Genomic DNA, 27,878 nt, shown 5'->3' on the forward strand with positions numbered 1-27,878 from the left:
AGACTCTAAAGTTCAAAGATGCATTAGTAGCAACCATATACGTGAGGTGGAAAGGAATTAGGCACGTAGTAGAGTCATGTCACTACTCCAATTCACTTTCCATACAGAAGTTTCCTTGTTAAGACTCTTTCCATATCTGCTACTTTTGGCTCGACAAACAAAATACAAGAGCATACTTTAAAAAAGTTGTACAGCACATTGATAGAGAAAAGGCACCCTGATGTACCTCTATTGTACAGGTCTATTAACTGGTTCTAAAGCTTCAATCATCACGACACTGTTGCCTCTGATCACCTGCAAAAACCAATGTCAAGAGAATAAGTGCATTGTTAAGGGTTGACCCACCTTGAGCACTTAGTTTCCTAGAAAAGCACATGAAAATTCCTTTCAGAAACTGATGGCAAACTGAATAAAACTGAAGCACCCACTTCCCACCTGCAAGAGGCCACAATGAAATGAGTGAACTATTTCCGTCGAAAGTATTGGACGATTCCGTGGACAAAGTGGCAAAACTTTTTGGAGAAGGATTTTTCACTCCTTTGGATGTAGGCAAGACTGTACTGGATGAGCTTCACTCCCAGTCCGCAATCATCATTCTACACGTGCACATAGTCGGCTGGATAGACGTCGTTTCTTTCACTGACGGTCTCTTTCGCGGAGTCCCTCTCCACCAGATTCTCCGGACAGTTCTTGCTTGCCTTCATCGGCTCAACGTCAGGGGACTATCGGTATGCTGAGTTCTTCCTCCATGCGTCCTGAGGAACGAGCTCAATTCTTGAAGCTTTTGAAGCCTCCCAAGTTCAACATGAAGATGGACAGAGAAGTCAACACCAATTGGACCCGCAAGATGGCTATTGGCATCCAAGATCACACCAATGTGGCTATGGAGGATGAAAGATATCCATGATAGGTGTGTAGGAGTAGAGTGCAAATAAGAGATGAGATGGAAGCTCAAGCCATGACAATGATGCAATTATGATAAGACTTCCACCATGTACATTGCTTTTAAAGGCATCAAGCCTCATCTTTTGACCTAGACCTTAATAAGTGTTGTTCACACCCTAAGGGGATGTTCACACCAATGGACACACTACTAGACTTCGAAATATCAAACCAACCCCCCTTTTGGAGTGATGGAGATGACACCTGACAAACCTTCGATAGTTCCAATACTCCAACACTAGCAAGAAATCAAGACAGTCCCCGCAACTGGCTCTAAGGCTAACTAGCATGGCTCAGAGGCTAATAAGCATGGCTAAGAGGCTCATGTAGTGTGGCTCAATGCGAAAGACTCCTCCACCGAGCCAATCGTGAAAGATTGTCTGAGGAACTTGGAAAAGCAATCCAAGGAGTGTTACATCCCAACATGCTTAGGATTAAGACTAGGGCACGTGCTAACCCAAGATTAGGATTACGTTTTAGCTGGGGGCGTGGGGACCTAGAGGGTTCACATGTGAGCTAAGCCCGCTAGCAAAAAGAGGTCTGGATTGACTAAGAGCTTATAATTAATAGCCAAAGGCTAATAATGGCTAAAAGCTTATAAATAAAGCAAGAAAACTTATAAAAAAAGCAAGGGCCAATAAAAGTACTATATAAGTGACCTTCGGGTCACCTAATAGACACAAGAGATCGCATAGTCACGCCGTGGCCTGGGGCTATCAAGGAAGCGTGCAGAATCTTGTGGCCATGGAGTTGCAAGATGGGTGGTTCGGCCTAGTGGTATGGGATGTTAGGTTGGGGCCATCGGTAGCAAGCAAGCTTGTGGCAATTAGACCTCAGGCTTGGGGGTGGTTCGAGACATTAAACCTACAATTGGGGTGTGAGGGCAAAAGGACAAAAGGACCAGTTGTAGTGCACGCACCGGCAGCAGGAGCAGTAAATCACGTGGTACCTGATGTGATCAATGAAGTGGTACAAAAAGCTTAATGATGAGGCTATGCTATATATAGTAAGGGAAGCTGCTGGTCGGTCCAGTGAAAGGGCAATCGGCCAGCAGCAAGACAAAAAAGTTGAATAAAATCTAATAAATCCAGAGTAATCCCCTTTTTAGGGCTGGATAAAATGCCATTTTCACACACAATCCCCATCAAGAGTCGAGTCTCAAGAGGAGCGGAGTGAGGACAAACCTCCACTCTTTCAAAGAAGATTGTCCCTCAAGCAACGTGAGGAATACACCAAAGAAGGGAAGTGTTTCCAATGTGGAAACAAGGAACATATAGCTACAAATTGTCTTGACAAGCTAAAGCAAGAAGCCAGACAAATTGGAAGATCATCAAATTGACATTCCACCAGGAAGTTTATCAAGAGGAGATTTGTAACTTGGTTGAACACAATGCTAATCAATACACTTAAATACACTAAGATTTGATGGACACTTGCTCAAATACAAGAAGTAAATTGCTGAATTGACAAGAGACACACAATTAGCCGGAACGGCCGACCCCTCCCTCAAATAAAGTATATTGATCTTGAGAGAATCAAGTACATAGTGTCATGGGCATTTCTGACCAGATTTCCATACCAATGCATATGAATACAGTATTGCAAACAAGTGGTTGTCGATGTAGACTTGCAATCCACACTACCCTCTCAAGTGCCCATGTTCCCTACCATCTGCTCTCTATTGTTCTACCAACACATGGTAGCAACAATCTGCAAGAGAGTACGTAGGACAAGAGAACACTACAAAGGGTATGTGATCTTGTAATCCGGTTCCTCCCTCCTGCTACTTGCTTCCATATTTAAGCATAAAAGCTTACCAATAGCAAGTAGAGTCGATGACAGCGGAAGTCTTCGCGATGGAAGTCCTTGGAGTGTTGAGATCTTCGATTTGTCGCCTTTCTTCACAACAAAAGTCTTCAAGAGGATGAAGGGAACCTTGGGAAAGCTTCCCCTATGGTTCAACTTGAGAAAGGAGAGCTGAAATTAGGGTTTTCAGCAAAAAGACCAGAAATTACAGCAATAAAGAGAGCTGTTTTGTTGAATTTCAGTCATTGGGAGTGTGTAGGAGAGTGATTAGCATCCGGAACCACTCTTAGAAGCTTGAAAATCACCTTAGCAAGCGTGGAAATGGAGTTGGGAAGGAGAAGGTGCAGAAAATGCAGCCCAACAGTCCTCATGAAGGAGACGCTAATCTCTAGAGAGAGGAGGAGAGAGGTGGTGAGTTGTCCAGTGTAGGTGGCAGGTAGGCAGGTGCTTTGTGGAGCAAGCTAGAGTGGACATATGGCTAGTTACTCCCTTTGTACAAAGAGGATAAGGTCTGGGCGGTGGACATTGGGTTATGTCCACCTCGGGACATCAGTGTGTGTGAACACTGGGCTGGTCATAATTTATAAGTGAGTTTTGGTCGCCCAAAACTTAATGAAGTGTGTACACACTCACTTATAAATTAGTGCTAACTCCTAAGGCCAAGTTTATGACCAATACTTACCACCTGTCACATGCCACATAACCATGTCAACAGACAGTTTCACACGAACGGTTCGCGGGCGGGCGGGCGTCCCCTTACCCAGAACTACACATTGGTCAAGCAAGCATGAAAACAGCATGCAATTTCAATTGCAAGCAAGCACATCAAGATGCTATGCAATGCAGCATTGGTATGGACAATCCCCGTTCATGAGACTATACCAAAATAGAGGTGCTCCCGGCAAGTACACGAGGTATCAGACCCAATGGAACACCAATCCACCAAGCATTTCCAGGCATGTACACGGAGGTACAAGTCCCAACGAAAAGCCAAGTCCACAGTATCACACAAGTCGCATCAATCCCCGGCATATACAACTGCCATGGACACCAGTCCAATGTACATACATGATAAGAAAGCATGGGTGGACCAATTGGGTGGCCAAATGGTGACATCCTCCCGGGCTTCTAAACAGTTGTCGGCAACTAAAAAGCATCCAAATATAAGATATCGCCTCACAACTTTGCCTGCAGCAAGCTTGCGTTCCTTGTGATACACAATCTTCTCTGGCTAGAAGATCTCCTCAAGCTCATCCACTTCTGGTGGATCCTCAATGACCGTTTCACTGGGCTCCAGCCCTACATAGTTGCGAAGGAGACTCACATGAAAAGCATTGTGTATGTGCCCAATGACTAGGTAATGCCAATCTGAAAGCCACTTCATTGATCTTCTCGATCACTCGAAAGGGCCCATAGTACCTGGTTGCAAGCTTAGAGTATGCACCCTCTTTGCCAGGCCTCTTTGCAAGTCTTGCTTTCTCAAATTTCAGCAATACCCAATCATTCTCTTTAACATCCAATTGCCTTCTATGCTTGTCGGCAGCCCTTTTATGCTTGTCTTGTGACCTTGCAATGGTTGTCCGCACGTGAGCAAAAGCAATATCCAAGTCTCTAACATACTCATCAGCTGCAAATATCTCATCCTTTGTGTGAAGGATGGGTGGCAAAACCACCTTACCATAAACAATCTCAAACGGGGCCTTTCCAGTAGATACATGCACCATGGTGTTGTATGCAAATTCCACAAGCGGTAAGTACTTCTCCCAAGAAGACTTCTGATCTGCCACATAGCATTTCAAGAGATCCAAGACGGCTGACTTTGCAGCCTCACTTTGTCCATCCGTTTGAGGGTGATAAGCTGATGAGAAGTCCAATTTGGTGCCCATATTATCAAATAAGAGCCGCCAAAAGAGACTTGCAGTCCTGGGATCTCTATTCCCCACAATGGACTTCGGCATTACATGATGTTTGAACACTTGTGCAAGATATATTTTAACAATATGCTCAGCTTTGATGGTCTTTTGACCGGCAAGAAATGAGCTTGCTTGCTAAACTTGTCCACAATTGTCCAAATTGCATCATTACCCAGTTGGGTCCGTGGCAAGTCCATAATGAAATCCATTGTAATACTTTCCCATGGCTGCGTGGGAATAGGCAATGGCTGAAGCAAACCTGGTGCCTTTTGCCTATCAAATTTCACCTTTTGACAGGTGATACATGCATGTACATGTGCCTCTATGTCCTTCCGCATACCTGGCCAAAAGAAATACCGCTCAATCATGTGCGTAGTAGGCATTATGCCTCTATGACCAGCATATGGAGGAGCATGGCACTCATCCAAAACCTTTTGCCTCATGTCAAACACCACACATAGGCAATTATCTTTCATGAGATAACCCTCTTTGATCACATATGAGGCATGTGCATGACCAACCATCAAATCAGCCCAAATAGTGGCAAAATCAGCATCCGTATGATACAAATCACGCATGGTAGACAAGTCCCCATGAGAGGCAACCGAGATAGCTACTACATACGGCTTTCGTGACAATGCATCGGCCACTACATTCTTCTTTCCCGAGGTGTGCAAGATCTGAAAATAAAACATAGAGAGGAAATTGGCCATCCTCATATGCTTCTCTGACAACTTAGTTTGGGTAAGAAAATACCTCAAACTCTGGTAATCTGTCTTCACGGTGAAATCAGCCCCAAGAAGGTAATGTTTCCATATAGTAAGTGCATGAATTACAGCCAAGAGCTCTTTCTCATAAATGCCAAGAGATAGCTCTGCATCATGCAATCTATGGCTCTCATAAGCCACGGCATGTCCCTCTTGATTAAGGACAGCTCCTATGCAATTTCCAGATGCATCACATTCCACACAAAAAGGCTTTTGCAAATCCGGAATGATCAACATTGGACCATGAGTAGTTGCATCTTTCAATTTGAGGAATGCATCCCTCTCTACATTAGTCCATTTGAACACAGCCGCCTTCTTTGTCAAATCATGCAAATGAGAAGCAATCCATGCAAAGTGCCGAATGAACCTGCGGTAGTAAGAGCATAATCCAAGAAAACTACAGATCTCATGCACCGAACTCAATTCGGGCCAATTCCGAATTGCATCAATCTTTGCAGGATCCATCCACACTCCATCTTTGGACAAAATATACCCAAGATAATGTATCTCTGACAAGAAGAACTCACTCTTCTTTGCATTTATGAAGAGTTTATGCTTACGGAGTTCTTCAAAAACAATGGCCGAATGAGCTCTATGCTCTTCTTCGGTCTTCGAGAAGACTAGGATGTCATCAAAGAAGACACCTGTAAATTTCCTGTACCTGTGATCCATCATTCTATTGAATGTAGCTGGGGCATTTGTAAGACCAAAAGACATAACAAGATACTCATAACGCCCAAATGCTGTTCTGAGAGCAGTTTTGTGTACATTCTCAAGCACTACACGCACTTGATGATACCCACTCTTGAGATCAATTCGGCTAAAGCATGCCAATCCATCCAACTTGTCAAGGATGTCGTCTATGCATGGAATCGGAAACCGATTCTTGATGGTAAGCTTATTCAAAGCTCTATAATCCACACATACGAAAGGATCCATCCTTCTTTTGAACCAAGAGGACGGGTGAACAATATGGGGAAGAGCTTGGCTGAACCAAACCCTTCTCAAGAAGCTCATTCACTTGCTTCATGATCTCCTCTTTTTGAAATGCACTTACACAATAGGCTGGCCTACTAGGTGGTGAGCTACCCGGCACAAGATCAATACGATGATCTTCTGGTCGTACGGGTGGCAACTCAATTGGTAACTCATCAGCAAAACAATCATTGTTCTCTTGCAAAAATTTAAGTCTATCATTACTAAGAGTGTTTACATGTACATTATTTTCCTCAACATGATCTCGTACAAAAATCAAGTACACAAAAACACTCTTTTTCATTACTTTCTTAATTTGTACATGAGATAAAAGGAGAATGGTATCACCCTCTTCACCAGCATCAATTACATGCTCTCGGCCTTTATGCATGAAGGTGATCCTGTTGGTCTTGTAAGCCTTGCATGGATCAATACGTGTATGCCAAGGCTTTCCAAGCAATACATCACAACCATTCAAAGGCGCCACAAGAAAATCCTCATAATCCACATAGCCTTGAATGTGTATGCGCAACTTCCCAAAAATAGGCATGACCTGCACTTCTCTAGGTAACCCCTGCTTCAATTTTTTGACCCATGTCCTTCACTTCAATACCCAAAGCAACTGCCATCTGTGTGGATATGAAATTTTCAGATGCACAATCATCAAACATGAACAAAGCGGGCTATTCCTTGAGCTGTCCCCAAGCTTTACATACAACCCTGTCTTTGCTATCATGTGAAGTGTTGCCCTGCACATCCGGAACCATATGCACATTAGGCTTTGATGCATTTGCATTATCACGCTTCTTCTTATTTGGGCATGCCTTTGCAATATGCTCGGTGCTACCACAAGTAAAGCATTTTCCCTCACTCATATATTGCTTTTTCTGCATTTCCCCTTACTCATATATTGCTTTTTCTGCTCCAGAGTGAGACCATAGTCTCTCAATTTGAAGGGACGCTTCTTGGTAGCGTTATTTTCAGCCTTTGAACCATGTTTATCTTGGTTTTGGTCCTTTTTAGGTGGCTGTCCATCATTTTGCAGGCTTTGGACAGCCCTCTCTTTGCCTTGAAATGAGGGTTTAGCCTTATTGGATCGACTCAATTTGAGTTCCAATTGCTCGGTGGTGGTGGCGGCTGCGATTAGTTGGTGTAAGGTATGACCAAGATACATTTGTAGTCCCGCTTTGTACACGGGTTGCAATCCCGATTGAAACCTTCTCTTCCTTTCCGCCTCGGTGTAAGGTATGACCAGGATACATTTGTAGTCCCGCTTTGTACACGGGTTGCAATCCCGATTGAAACCTTCTCTTCCTTTCTACCTCGGTGACATGCATAAATGGAGACACCTCCAAAAGCACTTTTCAAAACTTTTGTACATATGCATTTACCGATTCCCCCTCATTTTGCTTCTCACCCAATCCCACTTCATTGTTATCTCAATCAATGCATTGGGAGGCAAGAATTGAGCATAGAACCTCTTGTTATCTCATTCGATGCATTGGGAGGCAAGAATTGAGCATAGAACCTCTCCTTGAACTCTTCCCATGATCTAACAGGATTCGGTGAGAGCTTCTCCGTGAGCCACCAATGGGCAGCAGTGCCTTTCATAAACATGCTTACATGCCGGATCATGGATTTCTGAGTGAAATCCTCATCACTGAAAGCAATATCAAACTGGGGAATAAAAGCAAGTGCCTTTGATGCATCATATTTTCCATGATATGTGTCAAACTTCACAGATTTGTGTCCGGCTTTGAAGTCACGAGACTTTGATGCATGAACCTGCATCTCAACATGTTTTCCCCCACGTTTGTCCATTGGGACAGCCCCTGTGAGTAGCTTTGAAGTCACGAGACTTTGATGCATGAACCTGCATCTCAACATGTTTTCCCCCATGTTTGTCCACTGGGACAGCCCCTGTGAGCTGGCATCATTTTAGGACCAAAAGGTGATGCATAAGGCATAGATACATGTGCCTTGTAAGCATGAGACATGGCTGGCTCCTCAACATGCATTGATACATTTTCAGCCATAGCTTCTCCCTCACAACCACACTCGAAGGCATGAGTGCAATGAGAGATACGCAGAATACTTGCACCAACAGAAAATTGCAACCCATGTTCATGTTGCATGTGTTATGCATGCACATTTTCGGCCGGCAATGGCATTTGACACACATTTTGACCACTGCCATAAACATTGTATCCTTTACGGGCTACATAAGGTATTCCTGCATGGCGTGAAGTCACTGATTGTTCCTCTCCCATAGCATGGAGATTCATCCTCTTAGACATAAGTTCTTGTTCGGGCACCGGTGGGGATTCCAAGACATGTGGGATGGTTGCCTTTTCTGCATAGGCATCCTCGGTACGAGCCAAGTATGCACGTGCTGCATCCCTCAGTTGCATGTGCAACTCTTGAGCAATCATTGTCATTGCATGATCCATATAAGATTCAGCTTTCTTGGCCTTAAAACGGTCATGTACCAATGGATCCTCGCGGCGGTAGAGATTCAATTCTTCTTGTTGTGCATGGAGAAGAGCCTGCATACGAGTAAGTTCAGCCCTCAAGACTATGGACTCTTCTTTCTGCATCGTCTCTTTGCCACGGGACAGCTGTCCCACATATTCATATTCCCTATTGTGCACCACATGAGTTTGCTCATCCTGTAAAGCATTGAAAGCATGCATTTCATTGTCCCTCCCTCTTGTGTTAGCATCTCCAACATTCATTGTATGGCTGTCCATAATGTTCTAAGTGTAGAGATAGCTAGTGTTCACGGTGATCATTTCTCACGATAGAAGTGAAAGAGAACCGTATGCTCTGATACCAATGTAACTTGGTTGAACACAATGCTAATCAATACACTTAAATACACTAAGATTTGATGGACACTTGCTCAAATACAAGAAGTAAATTGTTGAATTGACAAGAGACACACAATGAGCCAGAACGGCTGACCCCTCCCTCAAATAAAGTATATTGATCTTGAGAGAATCAAGTACATAGTGTCATGGGCATTTCTGACCAGATTTCCATACCAATGCATATGAATACAGTATTGCAAACAAGTGGTTGTCGATGTAGACTTGCAATCCACACTACCCTCTCAAGTGCCCATGTTCCCTACCATCTGCTCTCTATTGTTCCACCAACACATGGTAGCAACAATCTGCAAGAGAGCACGTAGGACAAGAGAACACTACACAGGGTATGTGATCTTGTAATCCAGTTCCTCCCTCCTGCTACTTGCTTCCATATTTAAGCATAAAAGCTTACCAATAACAAGTAGAGTCGATGACAGCGGAAGTCTTCGCGATGGAAGTCCTTGGAGTGTTGATGTCTTCGATTGGTCGCCTTTCTTTGAGACAAAAGTCTTCAAGAGGATGAAGGGAGCCTTGGGAAAGCTTCCCCTATGGTTCAACTTGAGAAAGGAGGGCTGAAATTAGGGTTTTCAGCAAAAAGACCAAAAATTACAGAAAACAAAGAGAGCTGTTTTGCTGAATTTCAGTCATTGGGAGTGTGTAGGAGAGTGATTAGCATCCGGAAACACTCTTGGAAGCTTGAAATCACCTTAGCAAGCTTGGAAATGAAGTTGGGAAGGAGAATGTGCAGAAAATGCAGCCCAACAGCCCTCATGAAGGAGGTGCCAATCTCTAGAGAGAGAAGGAGAGAGGTGGTGAGTTGTTCAGTGTAGGTGGCAGGCAGGTGCTTTGTGGAGCAAGCCAGAGTGGACACATGGCTCCTTTGTACAAAGGGGATAAGGTCTCGGCGGTGGACATTGGGTTATGTCCACCTCTAGACATCAGTGTGTACCTCAGGACATCAGTGTGTGTGAAGACTAGGCTAGTCATAATTTATAAGTGAGTTTCGGTCGCCCAAAAATTAATGAAGTGTATACACACTCACTTATAAATTAGTGCTAACTCCTAAGGCCACGTTTATGACCAATACTTACCACCTGTCACATGCCACATAACCATGTCAGCAGACAGTTTCACACGCACGGTTCGTGGGCGGGCGTCCCCTTACACATCGGTCAAACAAGCATGAAAACAGCATGCAATTTCAATTGCAAGCAAACACATAAAGATGCTACGCAATGCAGCATTGGTATGGACAATCCCCGTTCATGAGACTATACCAAAATAGACGTGCTCCAGGCAAGTACACTAGGTACCAGACCCAATGGAACACCAATCCACCAAGCATTTCCGGGCATGTACATGGAGGCACAAGTCCCAACGGAAAGCCAAGTCCACAGTATCACATGAGTGGCATCAATCCCTGGCATATACAATTGCCATGGACACCAGTCCAATGTACATACATGATAAGAAAGCACGAGTGAACCAATTGGGTGGCCAAATGGTGACAAGATTACATTGGAGCAGTCTTGTACCATGAGGGCCCTGTTGTGGCCTATGAAAGTCTTAGACGAGGATTTCTAGAATTGTATTGGAACAGATTTTAGAATGGAAATTTTGTGACTTTTCTTGTCATCAAGAAAGATTCTTTTGAAGTAAACCCATTTATATGTAACAAAGCACTTGAAGACCAAAAGTGTCTACAGCACAAGCTTGGGAGAAGCTACTTCAATGGCCTAGCAAAAAGCACATTAAGTTTTATGTTCAAGAATGTTTGAAGGTCAAGTCTGACCGACAAAAGCTAGCAGATCATTGCACCTATTGAATGTTCTATGGAAGAGTATTGCTATGGATTTAATCTTTGGATTGCCAAAGTCAGGAAATGATGGTATATGGACCTTTCTCAGGATACCAAGAAGATCAACCATGTTTGTGTCAGAATATGCAGCGGAGACGAAGACGAGATCTGAAAACACCTAGAGCAAGTGGACAATAGAAAAACGCAGAAAAGAGAGAAGCGTATAACTCTGCTATATACACAAGAAATCCCAGATACAATGATGAATGGTGTGGGGGGCAAGGGGCCATTTATATGGCCCCAAGCAGCCAATCGGCCTGCTAAAAAATAGCTGACAGCCCTCAGCTTGTCCACGACCTGCTCCCTCCTAGTCAGCCAGCACTGGACAATCGGCCAGCATACAGGGGAGAGCCTGGGAACAGCAGAGCAGTCATACAGCTCTCCACGCCAAGGGAAAAATATGGAGTGGAGAAAAATGAGAAAACACCTAAATCGGACGGGCACACCCACAACAGAGGCCCTGGTGTAAATATACAGACAGGAGATCACTGCTAACACCCCTCTCAGCTCCTGGATGTGGAACCAACCCAAGTGAGTTGGAGTGCCGCCCGAGCATAGCCCGAGATAGAGACTTCGTAAAGGAGTCCACCGCACTGTCCTCCGTCGAACAGAACTCTAGCAAGATGTCATCAGCAACAATCTTTTCACGAACAAAATGCCTCTTGATGACTGCGGGTTCCACCAGTGGAAACCCAATACCACCAAGTAACCTCTAGAACCTCACCACCTCGAAAGCAGCACCACAAACATCTCCTAAGCCAAGGGAAAAACTATAGCTTGATGTCAAGTTCCTCGGGTCTGGCTCTCCTTCCCAATCTAAATCACTCCATCCTTGGAGTCTGACTCCATCCATCAATCCCCCTCCTGTGTAAAAGAGTCCAAGATCCTTCGCATGCTGCAGAAACCACAAGGTACGCAATCCTGCCTCCCAAAGAGTCCTCTGCAAACATGAGCTCAACAGCCTCATCAAGAAGCTTCCATCCAATCTGGTATGCATCAACCAAGACAATGAACTATTCTGCTTCCGAGTCAAGGAGGCATCATACTGCTCACAAGGATCAACAACTGTTACGGTGGGATGCCAAGTCCTGGAAACCTGCTGAAGACCACTCAAGGCCTTCGAAAACCTGTAAACCACCCCCTCTAAATCCGAAACCACAAAGCCTGGAGAATGTGCAACATCCACCTCCTCCTGCAAGTAATAAATTGCCACCTGCCTGGCCTTCCAATAGGTCCCCGTGGAAAGAGCTTCCTCAACTACAGGAGTTTCTCTATCCCGAATGCTACGAGATATCAGAGCATAGGTTACCTATAAAGTTTCCTCTGATTGACGAACACAAGAACTACCAACATCTGTACTGGAAAGTTCCTGCCAACTGCTGCCATCATCTGGCCAGCCATCCACCATCTGGTCCGGGAAAGCCTGCACCTGTAGCGTATCCACACTTAAGTGGCCATTACGAGACTGCCACTCTTCACAAAACTAAGGACCTGGAAGAGAGAGTGCTGAAAGTTTGTAAACTCCATTCCCACTCCGCCTTCCCAAACTACCTGACCTGTTGCTTTGTCCCGGAGAGCAACAAAATGCTCATCAAACTCCACCCGTATGCCAGCCTTGCAAACCTGATGCACTGACAACAAATGAGAACCAAGTGATGGAACATACAACACTTGGGAGGAATGCTTCCCTCCTTTGCCATCGGGAACTATCTCCAACCTGCCCTCACTATGAAATGGGATAGTGGATGTATCCCCAATAAGGATGTGTCTAGAATACTTGCAAAGACCCTATAAAGCAGTGCGGGAAGGAGTCATGTGCCTGGAAGCACCATTGTCTAGAATCCACTCCCAAGTATCCATAGCGGAGAGGCCTCCAACCTCCTCCCTGCATGAAGAAGATGAAACACCGGTGTCCATAACCTCCAGGTGCACAAAAGCTGGAATCTTCACGGTTGCTGCTGAGGATTCTGCACCCTTCTCGGTGCTCCGCTTAGGACGCTTCCTCCAATAGTAGCCTTTCTCGCCACAATCATTACAAGTCCTCTCGGCCTTCAGTTTCTCTCGGTCTAAGTCGGGCTTCTTCTTAGAAGACTTCTCTAATGAAGCCTTTCCTTTGCCCTTGTTGTTGTTATTACTGCCTTTCAACCGTTGGCCAGTTAACGCCTCAGAACCTTCACCTTGTGGAGGGTTCGTGAATCTTTTCTCCTCGTCCAAGACCATGGGCACAAGCTCCTCCCATGTGATGGTGCTGAGCCTGCCACCACTGGTAATCAACGAAGAGTAAAAGGCTGAGTACTGAGAGGGCAAATGTGACAGCAACGCTCTGATGATATCTCTTCCCAGCCTGGAGAACTTCCTGCTGAAGAGCCTGCAGCTTGTTGATGTGCTCCCGCATCATCGACGACTTTGCAGGATTCATCACCCGCATCTAAATTTCCAAGGAGATTCTCTTCATGGGTGACACCCTGTTGTAGAGAGAAGCCAAATGCTGCCAAATACCTCTGGCCAGCGCCATATGATTGATTACCTGTGGTGTGCAATTGAGGAAGATGAAAGAACGGACTCTGCCATTGACACGATCCCATAACTATGCATGTGCCTCCCGTTCCTTCCAAATAGAGGGTAACTCCCCTTCCTCTAACTCCGGCCCTGGAACCCCAACAACAATGGAATCAACAAGGTCGTAAGACTCCAAAACAAATTCCATCATTACCTTCCATATGCCGTAGTTGTTCCCGTCCAACTGACGGTCCACCAAGAACGTGGGGAGTATCGAGATCTTCACGTGCTTCTCAGCCATCTCAAGTAAATCTGCCATTGCGGGGGTGTAACTGAAAAAGGGAGGGTGGGTGGGAAAAAATGAAGAACTAAACCTGCAAGTGGCTGTCCAGCAACAAAGCCCGCCTTTCGCTTGCTTCTCCTCTTCCTGTACGGCCCAAAATAGTCCTCCAATCAGCAACACAAACAGCCCCCCTCTTGCTCACACAGTTCCCAAGATCTTCCAAGAGCCTAGAGCTCTAATACCATGTGAGAATATGCAGCAGAGATGAAGACAAGATCTGAAAACACCTAGAGCAAGTGCACAGCAGAAAAATGCAGAAAAGAGTGAGAGAGTGAAAGAGAGAGAGAGAGAAGCATATAACTCTGCAATATACACAAGAAATCCCGGATACAATGATGAATGGTGTGGGGGGCAAGGGGCCATTTTATATGGCCCCAAGCAGCCAGTCGGGCTGCTGAAAAACAGCCGACAGCCCTCAGCTTGTCCACGACCTGCTCCCTCCTAGTCAGCCAACATACAGGGGAGAGCCTGGGGACAGCAGAGCAGTCATACAATCCTCCACACCAAGGGAAAAATATGGAGAGTGGGGAAAAATGAGAAAACACCTAAATCGGGTGGGCACACCCACAACAGAGGCCCTGGTGTAAATATACAGACAGGAGATGAGTGCTAACAGTTTGTTATCGGCTGGACTTTCCAAGAGCATTGGAGGATACATAATGCCTTCCTTGGCATTTATTGGAACCATGTACAGGGTTACCCCCCCCCCCGAGGAGCCTGTATTGAAGGATCCACCACGGGTGGAAGAGCCAAAACCGATTGAGTTTTATTCTGTGAGAAAGAGAGGAAAGACATTGGTCAGAAAGTTCCTCTTGGAATACGAGAATTATTCGCTACTGGATGCAAAATGGATGCTAAAGAAGTACTTCAAGGACTATCCAAATATACTTCGAGCTTATAAGGAGTGGTTGGTGCAGCTGAAGTACAGATATGGACGTCTTGCAATCAAGACAGATTCAAGAGGGAGGGATTGTACCTCGATCCTTCTTCATTGTGTGTGTGAATATATATATATATATTGGACTGCAATTGATTGTTATTCTGCTTATAATGGTTACTTGGACATGCTCTAATCTGGGTGGCAACGATGCCCAATAGCCCAAGGAGCAAGATTTGTATTTGGGTGGCAACAATGCCAAATGACCCATTGACGGATGAGGGAATGATGCCAAATGACCCATTGGACGGCAACGATGCCAGATATCTTGGACTTCACAGTCGGGACTCGGGCAGTCCTAGTGACCAAATGGCTCAAATGATTGTATTGAATTTCACAATCGGCCAGTCATTGCGACCAGATGGCCCAAATGACTGTATTGGATTTCATAGTCGGGCGGTCAATGCGACCAGTGCCCAGATGACTATTGATGAACTCGCGAGCGGTCCTCGGGAGCCAGCTACAGCTCAGCACAGTTTCCGATAAAACCAAACACGGCAATCCATGAACAGGAGGATCATTACTTGTGTTTTTTTGATGTATGGGCAATGCTTGGATTTATGGCATGTGATAGTCCACTGGGCTCCGAACTACCTGGCCAGTACCTAGAATACCCAGTAGACACGAATGATACATACTTGTTTATTGACTAGCTTCTGTCTAGTCCTCACAGGTTAAGTATGCATTTATTTTATCTAACACATACCATCAAGAACAAAGACATTGGCCAAAGATAAGGCATTAAGATGTTGCCAAATGGGCAGATGACACCGCAGATTCACAAAGCTCACCCGACACAGGGCTAATACTGGGAAATATTTAAAACATAATGTACTTGGAACACATGGATATACATGGAATATAGGAATGTGCTTGGAACACTTGCAGTCCGCAGTTGAGGACAACTGCGATATAAGGGATGGAATGTTAGCCCTCCTAGCTCTATTTCATATAATGAAACACATACATGGACAGGTTGATAAAAGCATGGGAACAAGGATCATGAAGTTGGCTCAAGAAAAAGCACCAGTTTTGGACAAAAAATAGAAAAAAACAAAAAGTCAAACTTAGTTGACCATGAGCCAAGGCACCATTGGAAAGAGGAGACTGAGCCGGATCAAAAAGCTAAAAGCTGATTTTTCATAAAGCAGCTCCAAGGCCAAAAAGCAACGCCCTAAAGCTAGAAAGGCAATAAATCAAGTTAGAAAAAGATGAGCAATATTTTATTATTATTAAAATATTAAAGCGAAAAGAGAAAAGCAAAGCATAAAGTATTGCTTTTGGCAAAAAGCAATGCCCTCCCCAAGTATAAAAAGACACTTTGAGCCTCTCTTGGCATCAAGTGCATAAAGTTGTGGAGATGATCATCTTCATCGTCTACCTCACCACCACTGGCTTCACCTCCTTGTGCCACCTCCGCCCACCTCAGCCTGGCCGCCACTGCCACTGAGCAACGCCAGCGCCACCCTGCACTACTTTGCTCCACCTAGCGCCGCCCAGTAGCACTGCTCTCAGCCGCCAGCATTGCTGGATTTTTTCTCAGATTTCTGACATAAAATCTCCTAACAGGTTCAAAGAATCCACCATCTAGGATTTATTGCTATTTTGGTGTTTGCTTTCGTGAGGAGCTTCTTGAGAATTTTCCTACAGATTGGGTATTGAGTTTTCTTGGACATCTTTGAAATTTGGGACTTGGACTTGGATCTGGACTTGGACTTGGATTTGGATCTAGACTTGATTTGGATTTTGGATCTGGTACTAACGCGGCGAGGGATTCTTATGGGCCATTCCCGTGGTGTGCTCAGCATCAGAGATCTCGTGCCTCGACATTGACATCGACTTGGATATACTACATCGGCATATTTCTTTGCTTTTGTATTCATTGTTGTATTGATCCTAGCCATCATACCTATGGATTGTTCCTAGATAAATTCTTGAAAGAAAAAGAGGCATGTTCCCTGCTCGGTGTGGTGTATTGTGCAAGTTCCCTATTCCCTTTTCTCCCTCCCCTCTCTCTATATCTACATCTCTTGGACACGTTAATATTGTAGTGGAAGTACATAGCAATAGGACTTTTTTGAGCATTAAGTGGACTAGTGTTTGCCAACAACTAATGTAGGACGCCATTTGGTATGAAAAGTGAGTTGTGCTATGGGTCTCTGATAGGGTTGTTATGATAGAGCTTGTTGCACTTTGTGACTAGATGTCCTATTGAGAGTTAGCTCTTGGACAAGAGATGGATTGACAAGAAGTAATTGGATCTTTGTAGCACGGTCTACAAAAGGAGTCTTACATTGACCTAGGTAAGAGACAATAGACTTGAGTAGATCCCGACAAGCTTAGGATTAGGACTAGGGACATGTGCTAACCCATGATTAGGGTTAGGTTAACCCAAGCTAAGGTGTGGAGAGACGGAGGATTCACACGTGAGCAAGAATGCTAGCAAAAAGAGGCCAAGATTGGCTAAGAGCTTAAATTAATAGCCTAGGGCTAATAGTGTGTTACATGCACTCTGCACTGTAGTGCATGGTGACAAGCTGGCTCATCATCATCAGTGCAACACTGTACATTATTAGTACCTTTTAGGATAATAATTGTCATACACGGTGACCCCATTGTAATCCTCAGTCCAAGATAAGTCAGGCACGAGCTACGTAGGTCATTCTCAACCTTAGATAGTCAATCAGTCAGTCCAAGTCCCTTAACCCACTTGAAGAGACGCATTCATGCATGTAGAGTCAGTAGAAACCTTAGGGTTTGCATTAGAAAGCACTCTGCATATTGCATAGCATTCAGTCCATATGCATGTAGGCCAGATAGACCATTGCAAAAGCCTTCAGATATCATCTAGCAGCCATCAGAATTTATCCAGTATTATTTCCATATTTTATAGCATTTATTGGGTATTTTTTACATCATTTATATATTTTATTTGGACAAGTGCAGTCGGCAGCCCTGTAGCCAGCAGACCAGCACCTCTTGCCCATATAAATAGCCCAGCATATCATCCATTTATTGATTCATATCTCATTCAGCCTTGAAGCACTCAACGCTTGGAGCCTTCAGCACAAGGAGCATAAAGCGATTGTAGAATTCAGCACCTCATACCTCAGCGTTTTCCTCATCAGCATCAACGCTTGAGCAATTCAGCCTCTATGCAGTAAAACGCAACATCTACAGCATTCAGCCTTCAGTCCTCTTTGCGTTTTAGCATACATACAGTTTTCAGCATTCATCTCTTCATTGTTTTGCTACAGCCACTTGGTGAAGGTAAAACTCAGCATTCATATTCATTTACAGCATTCATACATAGCCTAGAACAGTCCCAAACAGCCCCTATCTCAGCCTCAGATTTGCAACCCTTTCTCATTCCATTGGGAAGAGTGCATAGGCTCGAGATTGGACATCATTGGTGTTCCTACAGCCCTGCACAGTTCAACCCGACTCTTGGTCTTCAGAGATCTTGCGTTTGGCTTATCGTCAGCCCACCATCAGTCTCTTCAAAGATAATAAAGCAAATACTATTTCGGTAACGGGATAGGGGGTCCTTCAGTGGGTAATTCGGGACCCCATATGGTGTATAGTTTCCATCTCTGTCTCTCTCAATCTCTTAAAGTTTGAAGTCTTAAAGTGGATTGCTAAACTCGCGAAACTCAGGATACAAAAGATAGTGTGAGCATTTGTGTGACAGGATCCTCAATTACGAATATTTCCGCTGCATGTTACATTGATATCAGATTCAGCTTGTCCACACACACCGTATCCTAGCGTGAGGGCATCCTTGGATGGTCAGATTGCGTTTCGGCACGACCACCGACTTCAACGTCGTGTCTACAGAGGAAAGTACACATAAGCCGACAGAAGTCTCTCCCGAAGGAGACCTTGCTCTTCCGACTACAGCAAACACCATAGCTCTACTTAGAGCTCGGAACCAGCTTCTCATGGAGCATCTCCAACTCTTGGAGGCAACAGCAGCACGTCCTCCTCCGCCTCCAACAATCCCCAACTACATCTCCCTCTTCTTTCAGATGGAACAACAAAGCAGAGAAGACGAGGCCAGACGGAGAGAAGAAAAAGTAAAAGCAAAAGCAAGAAAACAACAAGAAAAAGCAAATAAACGGGACTATAAGGAAGCCCAACACAGGATCAAAGAAGACCGGCGTCAGGCTGCACTCACCGCTCGAGAGCACCAACGAGAGCTCGATCGAGAACGTATGTTACTCGAGCACCAAAGGGAAAAGGAGGCCATGCATCTTAGATACCAGCACCTCTCTTCAGCTTCCCTAGCCTCAGGTGCCACCAGCCAGCAATCCGCAACATCGACTACCATCATTCAAAGTCAACCAAATTTTAGTAAGTATGATGGTAAGTGTGATCATTTAGCAGTTAATCAGTTTATTCATCAATTTACTGCTCATTTTCCATTAGCTAGGATCACATATCCTCAGGATAGTCCACGTAGCGGCTCCCCATCTCACAGGTGAGGCAGTCAATTGGTGGCAGCATTGGTATAATCTTCATACAGACCAGACCACAGGTGTCATAGCTTTTAGCTGGGATACGTTTGCTCATGACCTGAAGACCAGATTTCTCTCGCACCAGTATATGACCGGTCTAGCAGATGAGTTCTATGGACTCAAACAGAACGGGTCTCCAGTGCTTCAGTTTTCCAGAAAGGTTATTACTTTAGCACATCAGTTAGGGCTATCTGCGTGGGCCAAGATAGAGCAATTCATTCGTGGTTTGGATCCCAATATCCGGTTCACAGTTCGTAACTTTGAACCTAGTACATATGACCGGGCTTTGACTCTCGCTCAGAATGAAGAAATGAAGATGAGCGGAGGCAAGCCCAAGCAGTCATCCCAATCCAGTACCAAACCCCAATAGCAGCAATCTGCTGCACGGCCAAGGAAAGGTAATGCATCTTCTAAAGATGCTAAGGACGGCAATAATAGCTCTATTTCAGGGGGTAAGAAGGATAAAGAATCCAAGCCTAAGAAAACTCCCGATGAAAAGGCTAAGGCAGGCATTACTGGAGGTTATCTTCCTCCAGAGGAGCAAAAGAAATACCAGTCAGAAAACAGATGTTTTTTTTGTCACATCATAGGGCATGGTAAGAAGGATTGCCATAAATGGCAAGCGGAACAAGCCACCAAAGCTCCTTTGGCCACAGTTGCCACAGCATCTCCAGCTCCTCCAGCCCCGCCACCAATGTGGTTCAGCTTTTACCTTCTATGCATCCTATGCCATCCGTGGTATTTGATGCTAAGCAGGAGGGTGAGAGCGATGCTGCACAGAAAAGCCTCATTCGAGCTTATGGCTCTGCCAAGGGCCGACAGTTTGTAGTCCTATTCGACATGGGTGGTTCTGAAGATGCCATCTCCCCCCAGTTGGCTAACAAGATGAGCTGCACATTAGTACCGTATCATCTGGATGTGGATGGGTTCACACCTGGTCTCCGCACCCACATATCTCAGAAGGCACAGCAGTTTGCCTTTGAAGTTCAGAAGGCCTCATTCCAACAAGATTTCATTGTCTCGCCTCTTTTGGGGTGTGACATGATCTTAGCAAACCAGTGTCCACATATTCGAAGTTGACATTCCAAAAACAGCTTTCCGGAGAGAGCGTGGTCACTACGAGTTCGTAGTCATGCCTTTTGGGCTTACAAATGCACCCGCGACCTTTAATAAAATGATGTCCAGGATTTTCGCAGTCCTCGTTGGTAAGTGTGTCTTCATCTTTCTCGATGACATACTTGTATTCTCAGCCACTGCGGAGTAGCATGAGAAAGATGTGGAGAAAGTCTTACAACTTTTGCGAGATAATGGGCTCTACATAAACGCCAAAAAGTCTATCTTCGGCGTTAAGGAAGTTCAATACTTGGGCTTGTTAGCACATTCATCCCCAGTTTCTACCCATTTCTGGTGTCCTTTTGGACCCTCTTGCATGGCCCTTGATTGTGGGCTGGCCACCCGTATTTTATATATTTTTCTAGGATTTTTCCCAGCCCGTATGGTTTTTTCCCAGATTCAGTAGCTCCAGTCGACCAGCACTCCCCACCCACCTATAAATATGTGGGCTGGCCTCTCAGTCTAGTTATCTTGCCTAGTCTATCTTTTGCTTCCTCACTTATGAGACTGCTTGTGTCACTGTCTTGCTTCAGCATATTCAGCATAGTTGCTCCATATCTCTCTCTCTTGCACTCTCTATTTAGCACACTCTAGTGCTCTTTTGCTTCCGCTCGGTGCACTCTTTCATGGTATCATCGCTCCCGGTTCAACGATTCCATCTGCTGCCCCAGATTTAGCCCTATTTACAGCCCCTTAACCTCGGCGTTTTTCTAAGATTTGCAGCCTTCTACTTGCTGCTTTTTCTGGACAGCTTCTGCTGGTTGTTCTCCTTCGGTTTGGCTTCATCGCTTGCAGCCAGACGGTAACTTTTTCATCAGCGTTTCACTTCTACTTGGAGTTTGGATCTAGGTGGCCTGTTTTTTCAGGACAGCAGCCCCTCTTTGGCTGCGTTTTCCTCTCCGGTGGACATTCCCTTGTGCATAGGGGGATTGTGGTGGCTCGGGCTTTGGTGGCACCCTTGGTACCTGTGGAGGACACTTCTTCTTCTGAGTTTGTGCATATTTCTGAGATTGAGCCCAAGCTTTTGTGATGGCTGCTCCGACTACTCTTCAGATGTACTCAAAGTCTACAAAGTTGGATGGTTCCAACTACACCTTGTGGAAGGTGAAGGTGAAATCGGCCTTGCGTGGCGTGGATCTTTGGGATTGGCTTGTTACATCGGCCAATGCCACCCCTCCCACCCTTGCTTCCGGTGGTGTGACTCAGGCACAGATTGATATTTGGCAGGCGAATGATCGTCGTGTTTTCTCCTTTCTGATGTTGAACTGTCAGGATTTTGTTCTCTCGTATGTGCGTACAATAGATGCTGCACATGAAGTTTGGAAGGCTTTTGCAGATCTCTACAAGATTAAGTCTCCGGGTCGGATTTTTGCGTTGAAAAAGCAGCTTATGAACTTATCAGTTTCTGCCTTTCCATCTTTATCTGCTTTCATCTCGAAGATGAAAGATCTCCGAGACGAGCTTGCTGTTTGTGGCAAGGATATCTCTACAGAGGACATGGCTATCTAGCTTCTCTCCAAGCTTCCAGAGAGGTTTGATGCATATTTTCAGTCTCTTGTTTCTTCTCCTCGTCCTGTTCCAGTTACTTGGGAGGAAGTTCTCACGTCCGTTATGCAAATTGAGTCTCGCTTTGAGGAGCGGACCGGCACCTCTGATGGCCCTGATGGAGCTTTGGCTGCGTGAGATAAAGGGAAGAATCAACAAAAGAAAGGGAAAAAGAAGGGTCATAAATCGCCCCAATGTCACAAGAAGAAGCGGGATGAAGCAGCAAAGAACTCTTCCTCTACAACGGTGTCTCAGACCAAGAAGGATGATGGCATTCTTCTATTAGCAGGTTCTCGTCGTATACTTGCTCTTGTGACTTCTCAGTCGCGGTTGTGGATTGTGGATAGCGGTGCTACTGCTCACATGACACCCCATTGAGATTAATTCGAGGACTTCACTGCCAAGTCAGGCGAGATCACTTTGGGTGATTCTTCTTCCGTGCCAGTGCATGGACATGGCACCATCCCCATCTTCCGCTCTTCCGAGGACAAGAGGTACTTCTCTGACGTTCTGTATATTCCAGATTTGGCTTTTAACCTTTTGTCAGTGAGTGCTCTTACAGCTCAGGGTGCAGAGGTGATCTTCTCTCATTATGAGATTACCATTCGTGATAAGGCGACTGGTAGCATCTTGGCTCAAGGAGTCCAAGATAGTGGTCTGTACAAGTTGACCACTTTGCTTTCTTCTAGTGCTTCTTTTGCTCTTTGGCATGCTCGGTTTGGCCATTTGAGCTATCAGCTTCTACAACAAGCTTCGAAGGATGGGTTGGTTGAGGGTTTACCAACCATCAAGACTCCATCTTCTACTTGTTCCTCTTGTTTACAAGGGAAGAAACACCGAGCCGCCTTTCCGAAGGAGGCGACACACAGACCTTCGACATCACTTGCTCTTGTTCATGCAGACTTATGTGGTCCTATGAGTACCGCGTCTTTGAGTAAGGTGTTGTACATGCTCGTGATGGTGGATGACTTTTCTAGATATACTTGGGTTTTCTTTCTGAAGACCAAGGATGAGGCTTTTCAGCACTTTTGTGATTGGAGAGTTGAGGTGGAAAAAGAGACCGGTCGCTTGATCAAGGCTCTCAGGACCCACGGAGGGGGTGAGTTTACATCCCAAGAGTTTTAGCAATATTGCAAGACCCATGGCATTCGGAGACAGCTTACTACAACATATACTCCATCACAGAATGGAGTAGCAGAGAGGAAGAATAGAACCATTATGGAGATGGCCCGTGCTATGCTTAAGCATTCTTCATTACCTCGACGTTTCTGGGCTGAGGCAGCTTCCACTGATGTCTACATTCAAAACAGGTCTCCTACTGTTGCTCTTCCAAGTAAAACTCCATATGAGGCTTTCCATTGGGGCTCTCCTGTGCTAGCCAACTCCTTTTGTGCTCTCCTGTGCTGGCCAACTCCTTTTGTGCTGGCCAACTCACTCTTCTACTAGCTGACTGCTGTTTTGTCCTAGCCAACTGGTTCTTTTCTCGATCGTGAACAAATTCAAGTGCAATCGGCTATTTTTGGGCTGGCCGACCAGCACTATAGGGTGGTATACATACCACCCTTGCTCCCCCACTCTTTTCTCTATCGGATCCTCGTGTATATAGCAGAGTTTATACAGCTTCTCTCTCTCTCTACACTTCTGCGTTTTGTTTCTCACGGCAGTTGTCTCATTTTCCACTGTGCATTCCAACATGGTATCAAAGCCCCGGGTGGCTTGAAGCTTGGAGACAGTGGCAGCTTGAGGATTTGCTGTTTTTTGGTGCTGATTGGAGACTCTTGGGCTGCTTGGGGCTTGGAGAACGGGTAGAAGTCGGCCATCATTGCCGGACAGCCACCTTGCATAGTGTTTGCAGCCGCTTCTTCATTTTTTAATCCACCTACCCTCCCTTCACAAGACCTTGTGAACCCTTGAGATGGCAGATTTGCTTGAGATGGCTAAGAAGCACGTGAAGATCCCCACTCTCCCCACATTCCCAGTGGATCGACAATTGGACAAGACCAACTATGGCATATGGCAGGTAATGATGGAGTTTGTCTTGGAGTCTTATGACTTGGTTGATTTCATTGTGGTTGGTGTTCCACGGCCAGTGTTGAGGATGGGAAGCTTTTACCCTCTACTAGGAAAGAATGGGAGGCTCAGGCACGGTTATGGGATTGTGTCAATGCCCGTGTGCATTCTTTCATCTTCCTTAATTGCACACCCTAGGTGATTAATCATATCAAACACATGACACTGGCCAAAGGGATTTAACAGCACTAGGCTTCTCTATATAACTAGGTATCACCCATGAAGCGGATTTCCTTGGAAGTGTAGATGCGAGTGATGGATCCTGCAAAGTTTTCGACAATGCGGGAACACATCAACAAACTCCAGGCTCTTCAGCAAGAGGTTCTTCAGGCTGGGAAGGAGATATCTTTAGAGGACATGGCCATCACTTTGCTGTCTCATCTGACCTCTCAGTATATTCAGTTTTCGACTCCTCTTTGATCACCAGTGGGAGGCTCAACACCATCACATGGGAGGAGCTTGTGCCTATAGTCTTGGACGAGGAAGAGCATTTTAGGGCGGAGGTTCTGAGGCCTTGATTGGCCAGCAGTCGAAAGGCCGCAACAAGGGCAAAGGAAGTCTTCATAGGCGAAGTCTTCTAAGCAGGAGCCCGACTCGGATCGTGACAACTTGAAGAGGTAAGAGCAGACCTGTAACCATTGTGGCGAGAAAGGCCACTACTGGAGGAAATGTACTCAACGGTGCACCGAGCAAGGTGCAGATTCCTCAACAGTAACCATGAAGACTCCAGCATTTGTGCACTTGGAGATTATGGACATCAGAGTTCCATCTTCTTCAAGTAGGGAGGCGGTTGGACTCACCACTAGGGATACTTGGGACTGGATTCTAGACAGTGGTGCTTCCAAGCACATAACTCCTTCTCGAGAGCTATAACAGGATCTTCGAAGGCACGCAGGTCACATCCTTATTGGTGACAAGTCCGCTATCCCTACTCATAGTGAGGGCAGGTTAGAGATCGTTCTCGATGGCAGAGGGGGGAAGCAATACATCCCAGGTTCTTTATGTTCCATGATCCATCCCTTGGTTTTCATCTATTATCAGTGCATGAGGTTTACAAGGTGGAGTTTGATGAGCATTTTGTTGCTCTCTGGGACAAAGCGACAGGCCAGGTTGTTTGGGAAGGCGGAGTGGACAATGGGATCTACAAATTCTCACCACTCTCTCTTACAGGTTCTCAATTAGGTGATTTGTGGCAGTTTCGTCATGACCACTTGAATGTGGAATACGCTGCGGCAAGCTTTGCAGGACCAAATGGTGGATGGCTTGCCAAATGTTGGCATCAGGCAGGGACATTCCAGTTCTTGCGTTAGTCAGTCAGACGTGCCTTTACAAGTGAACTATGCTTTGATGTCTCGTATCATTCAAGACAAAGAGACTACCGCAGTTGAGGAAGCTCTTTCTTAGGGGACTTGTAGGAAAGCCATGCAAGTGGCAGATGGTGACTTGCAGGAGGAGGTGTATGTTGAGCAACCTCCAGGCTTTGAGGTTCTGGGATCAAACGGGGTGGTTTACAGGTTACGGAAGGCCTAGGACTTAGCATACCAAAGTTACAGTTACTGATCCTTGTGAGCAGGTTGATGCCTCTGTGTATCGGAAGCTTGTTGGTTCATTGATTTGGCTGCTGAACACCAGATTGGACTTGAGCTTTCCAATGGTACTGTTGAGCTCATTCATGCAGACACCTTTGAAGACTCATTGGGACGCAGGATTGCGGAGCTTGCAGTATCTGCAAGGTACAAAGGAACTTGGACTCTTCTATGACACTAGAGGGAAAACGACGAAACGAGTCAGACTTCAAGATTGGAGTGACTCACATTGGGGAGGAGATCCAAACACGAGGAGATCTACATCAGGCTACGGATTTACCCTTGGCTCAGGAGCTATTTCATGGAGCAGCAAGAGGCAGCCAACTATTGCCTTGTCTTCTACAGAGGCAAAGTACCGGGCTGCTTGTGGTGCTTCTTGCGAGATTGTGTGGCTGAGGTTACTTGGCGAGATTGGGTTTCCACAAAAGGAGCCCACGGTCATCCAGTGCAATAACCAGAACTGTATAGCTATTGCTCGGAACCCGGTCTTCCATGTTCGGACCAAGCACATTGAGATACAATATCACTTTGTTTGTAAGAAGATTTTGGCTGGTGACATCTTGCTTATTTATTGTTCGACGGAGGACAATGTGGTGGACCTCTTCACGAAGTCTCTACCTCAGGCGATGCTCCAGTAGCACTCCAGCTCACTGGGGTTGGTTCCACATCCAGGAGCTGAGAGGGGGTGTTAGCAGTCATCTCCTATCTATACCATAGTACTCAGTGAGGGCCTCTGTTTTGTGGGTGTGCCCGCCCAAGAGTTCTCTCCATTTTTCCATGTTTTTTTCGAGTCGTGGGGGCTCAATCCAATGGATGGTGGGGTTTCTTTGCAGATCTTTGTGCTAACGTGGCGAGGAAAGTGGATGCAAAGTGATCCTTTGCAAGACCACTTAATTTAGATGTAGGATCACTCCCTACATGCTCCATGCCCAAAAAAAAAAAAAAAACTGTCAGCCAGCACAATAGTACAACTATATCCTTGCATGAGAGCAAAAATTTCCCTCTTTCAGCACCTTTGTATTTGCTTTGGCCCAAAACATGCATAGCACCTGTGTAGAGAGCAGCCTGTGATGATAGAGACAGCAGCAGGAAGCCTTTGCACCCTGTGGGGATTCATTTTGATGTGGCAATTTAAACTGGTGCAGGCTTTCCAAACTTGCTAGTCAGTGCTACCTACTTTGTAGATTGACACGACTATTTATCTGTGAAACGCCTGAATGCATTTTGAGCAAAATTCTCTAACAAGCACTCCGTCAGTAACTTAAGGCTTGCACATCTAATTTGTGAGGAGTGCTTATTTGTAACATTTCTATGTGTTCAAGGGTCATCCTACAAGCACCTAGATGCCACATGCAAAAGCGCATTACTAGGTCATAGCATGTTCAAATTTCACAGTGTATATTTAGACGTGTTTAGCAGCATCTAGCTAGGTCTCTCATGCATATGCTCAGCAACATTTGCCTTTATGTAGAGAGAGAGAGAGTCAACTCACCACCATGCCAATCTCGTTACGATCATTTCCATTGATTTCTGTGGTGCCATCAAGGACCAGATTCATGAACTGGTCATAACCACGCAGTGTCCCAATGACCACACGATTTGCATTCAACTTAACTGTCAAGAAAATAAGGGCAAAAGGCAATGTTACTTGAAACCACATGTGTGGGGGGGGGGGGGGGGGGGGGACGAGCGCACACACATAAACATAGGCTATCTATGCATGCGTGTACACACACACACACACATTTACATAACACTGTTCAAATGAAATCTTGGGAATTTACTGTTCAATTTCTTGTCCATGTACCTGCACGCCCAAAAAAAAGAGTTCCCAAATTAATAAGCAGATCAAAACCCTAAACAACACTGTAGAACCCTTAGTCTACAAGAACCCAAGCCCAAAAACCCTAAAATCACAGGGCGAAACAGTCTGACTCAAAACCCTAGACAGAAGAAAACGCGCTTACTTCTTAAGATCTGGAGGCTGCCCTGACTTGCTCATGGCGGTGCAATTGTTCGTCTTCAACCTCGCGCTCGAACAAGTTTAAACACGGGAAATTTTTCTTTTGACTTCTTTAATATCTATATCTATACTTATACTCTATACTATCTATTAAGCACTCTATACTATCTATTA

The 27,878-nt window shown here is 45.4% G+C and overlaps 1 protein-coding gene across 1 annotated transcript; it reads right to left on the reverse strand.

The window, feature by feature from the left end:
- Window positions 1-27,843, reverse strand: LOC147624999 (putative small nuclear ribonucleoprotein G). The gene is made up of 4 exons (XM_086818220.1): window positions 27,709-27,843; window positions 27,526-27,548; window positions 27,234-27,355; window positions 1-294 (listed from the first exon to the last, which is right to left on the reverse strand). Exons 1-4 carry the CDS (start codon window positions 27,741-27,743, stop codon window positions 229-231), a joined length of 246 nt encoding a protein of 81 aa, XP_086674346.1. The 5' UTR covers window positions 27,744-27,843; the 3' UTR covers window positions 1-228.
- Between the last annotated feature and the right edge of the window lie 35 nt (window positions 27,844-27,878).

Source organism: Cibotium barometz, chromosome 24 (assembly GCF_041138505.1).
Source record: "Cibotium barometz isolate CiBa-2024 chromosome 24, ASM4113850v1, whole genome shotgun sequence".
In the NCBI taxonomy this organism is placed as follows: domain Eukaryota; kingdom Viridiplantae; phylum Streptophyta; class Polypodiopsida; order Cyatheales; family Cibotiaceae; genus Cibotium; species Cibotium barometz.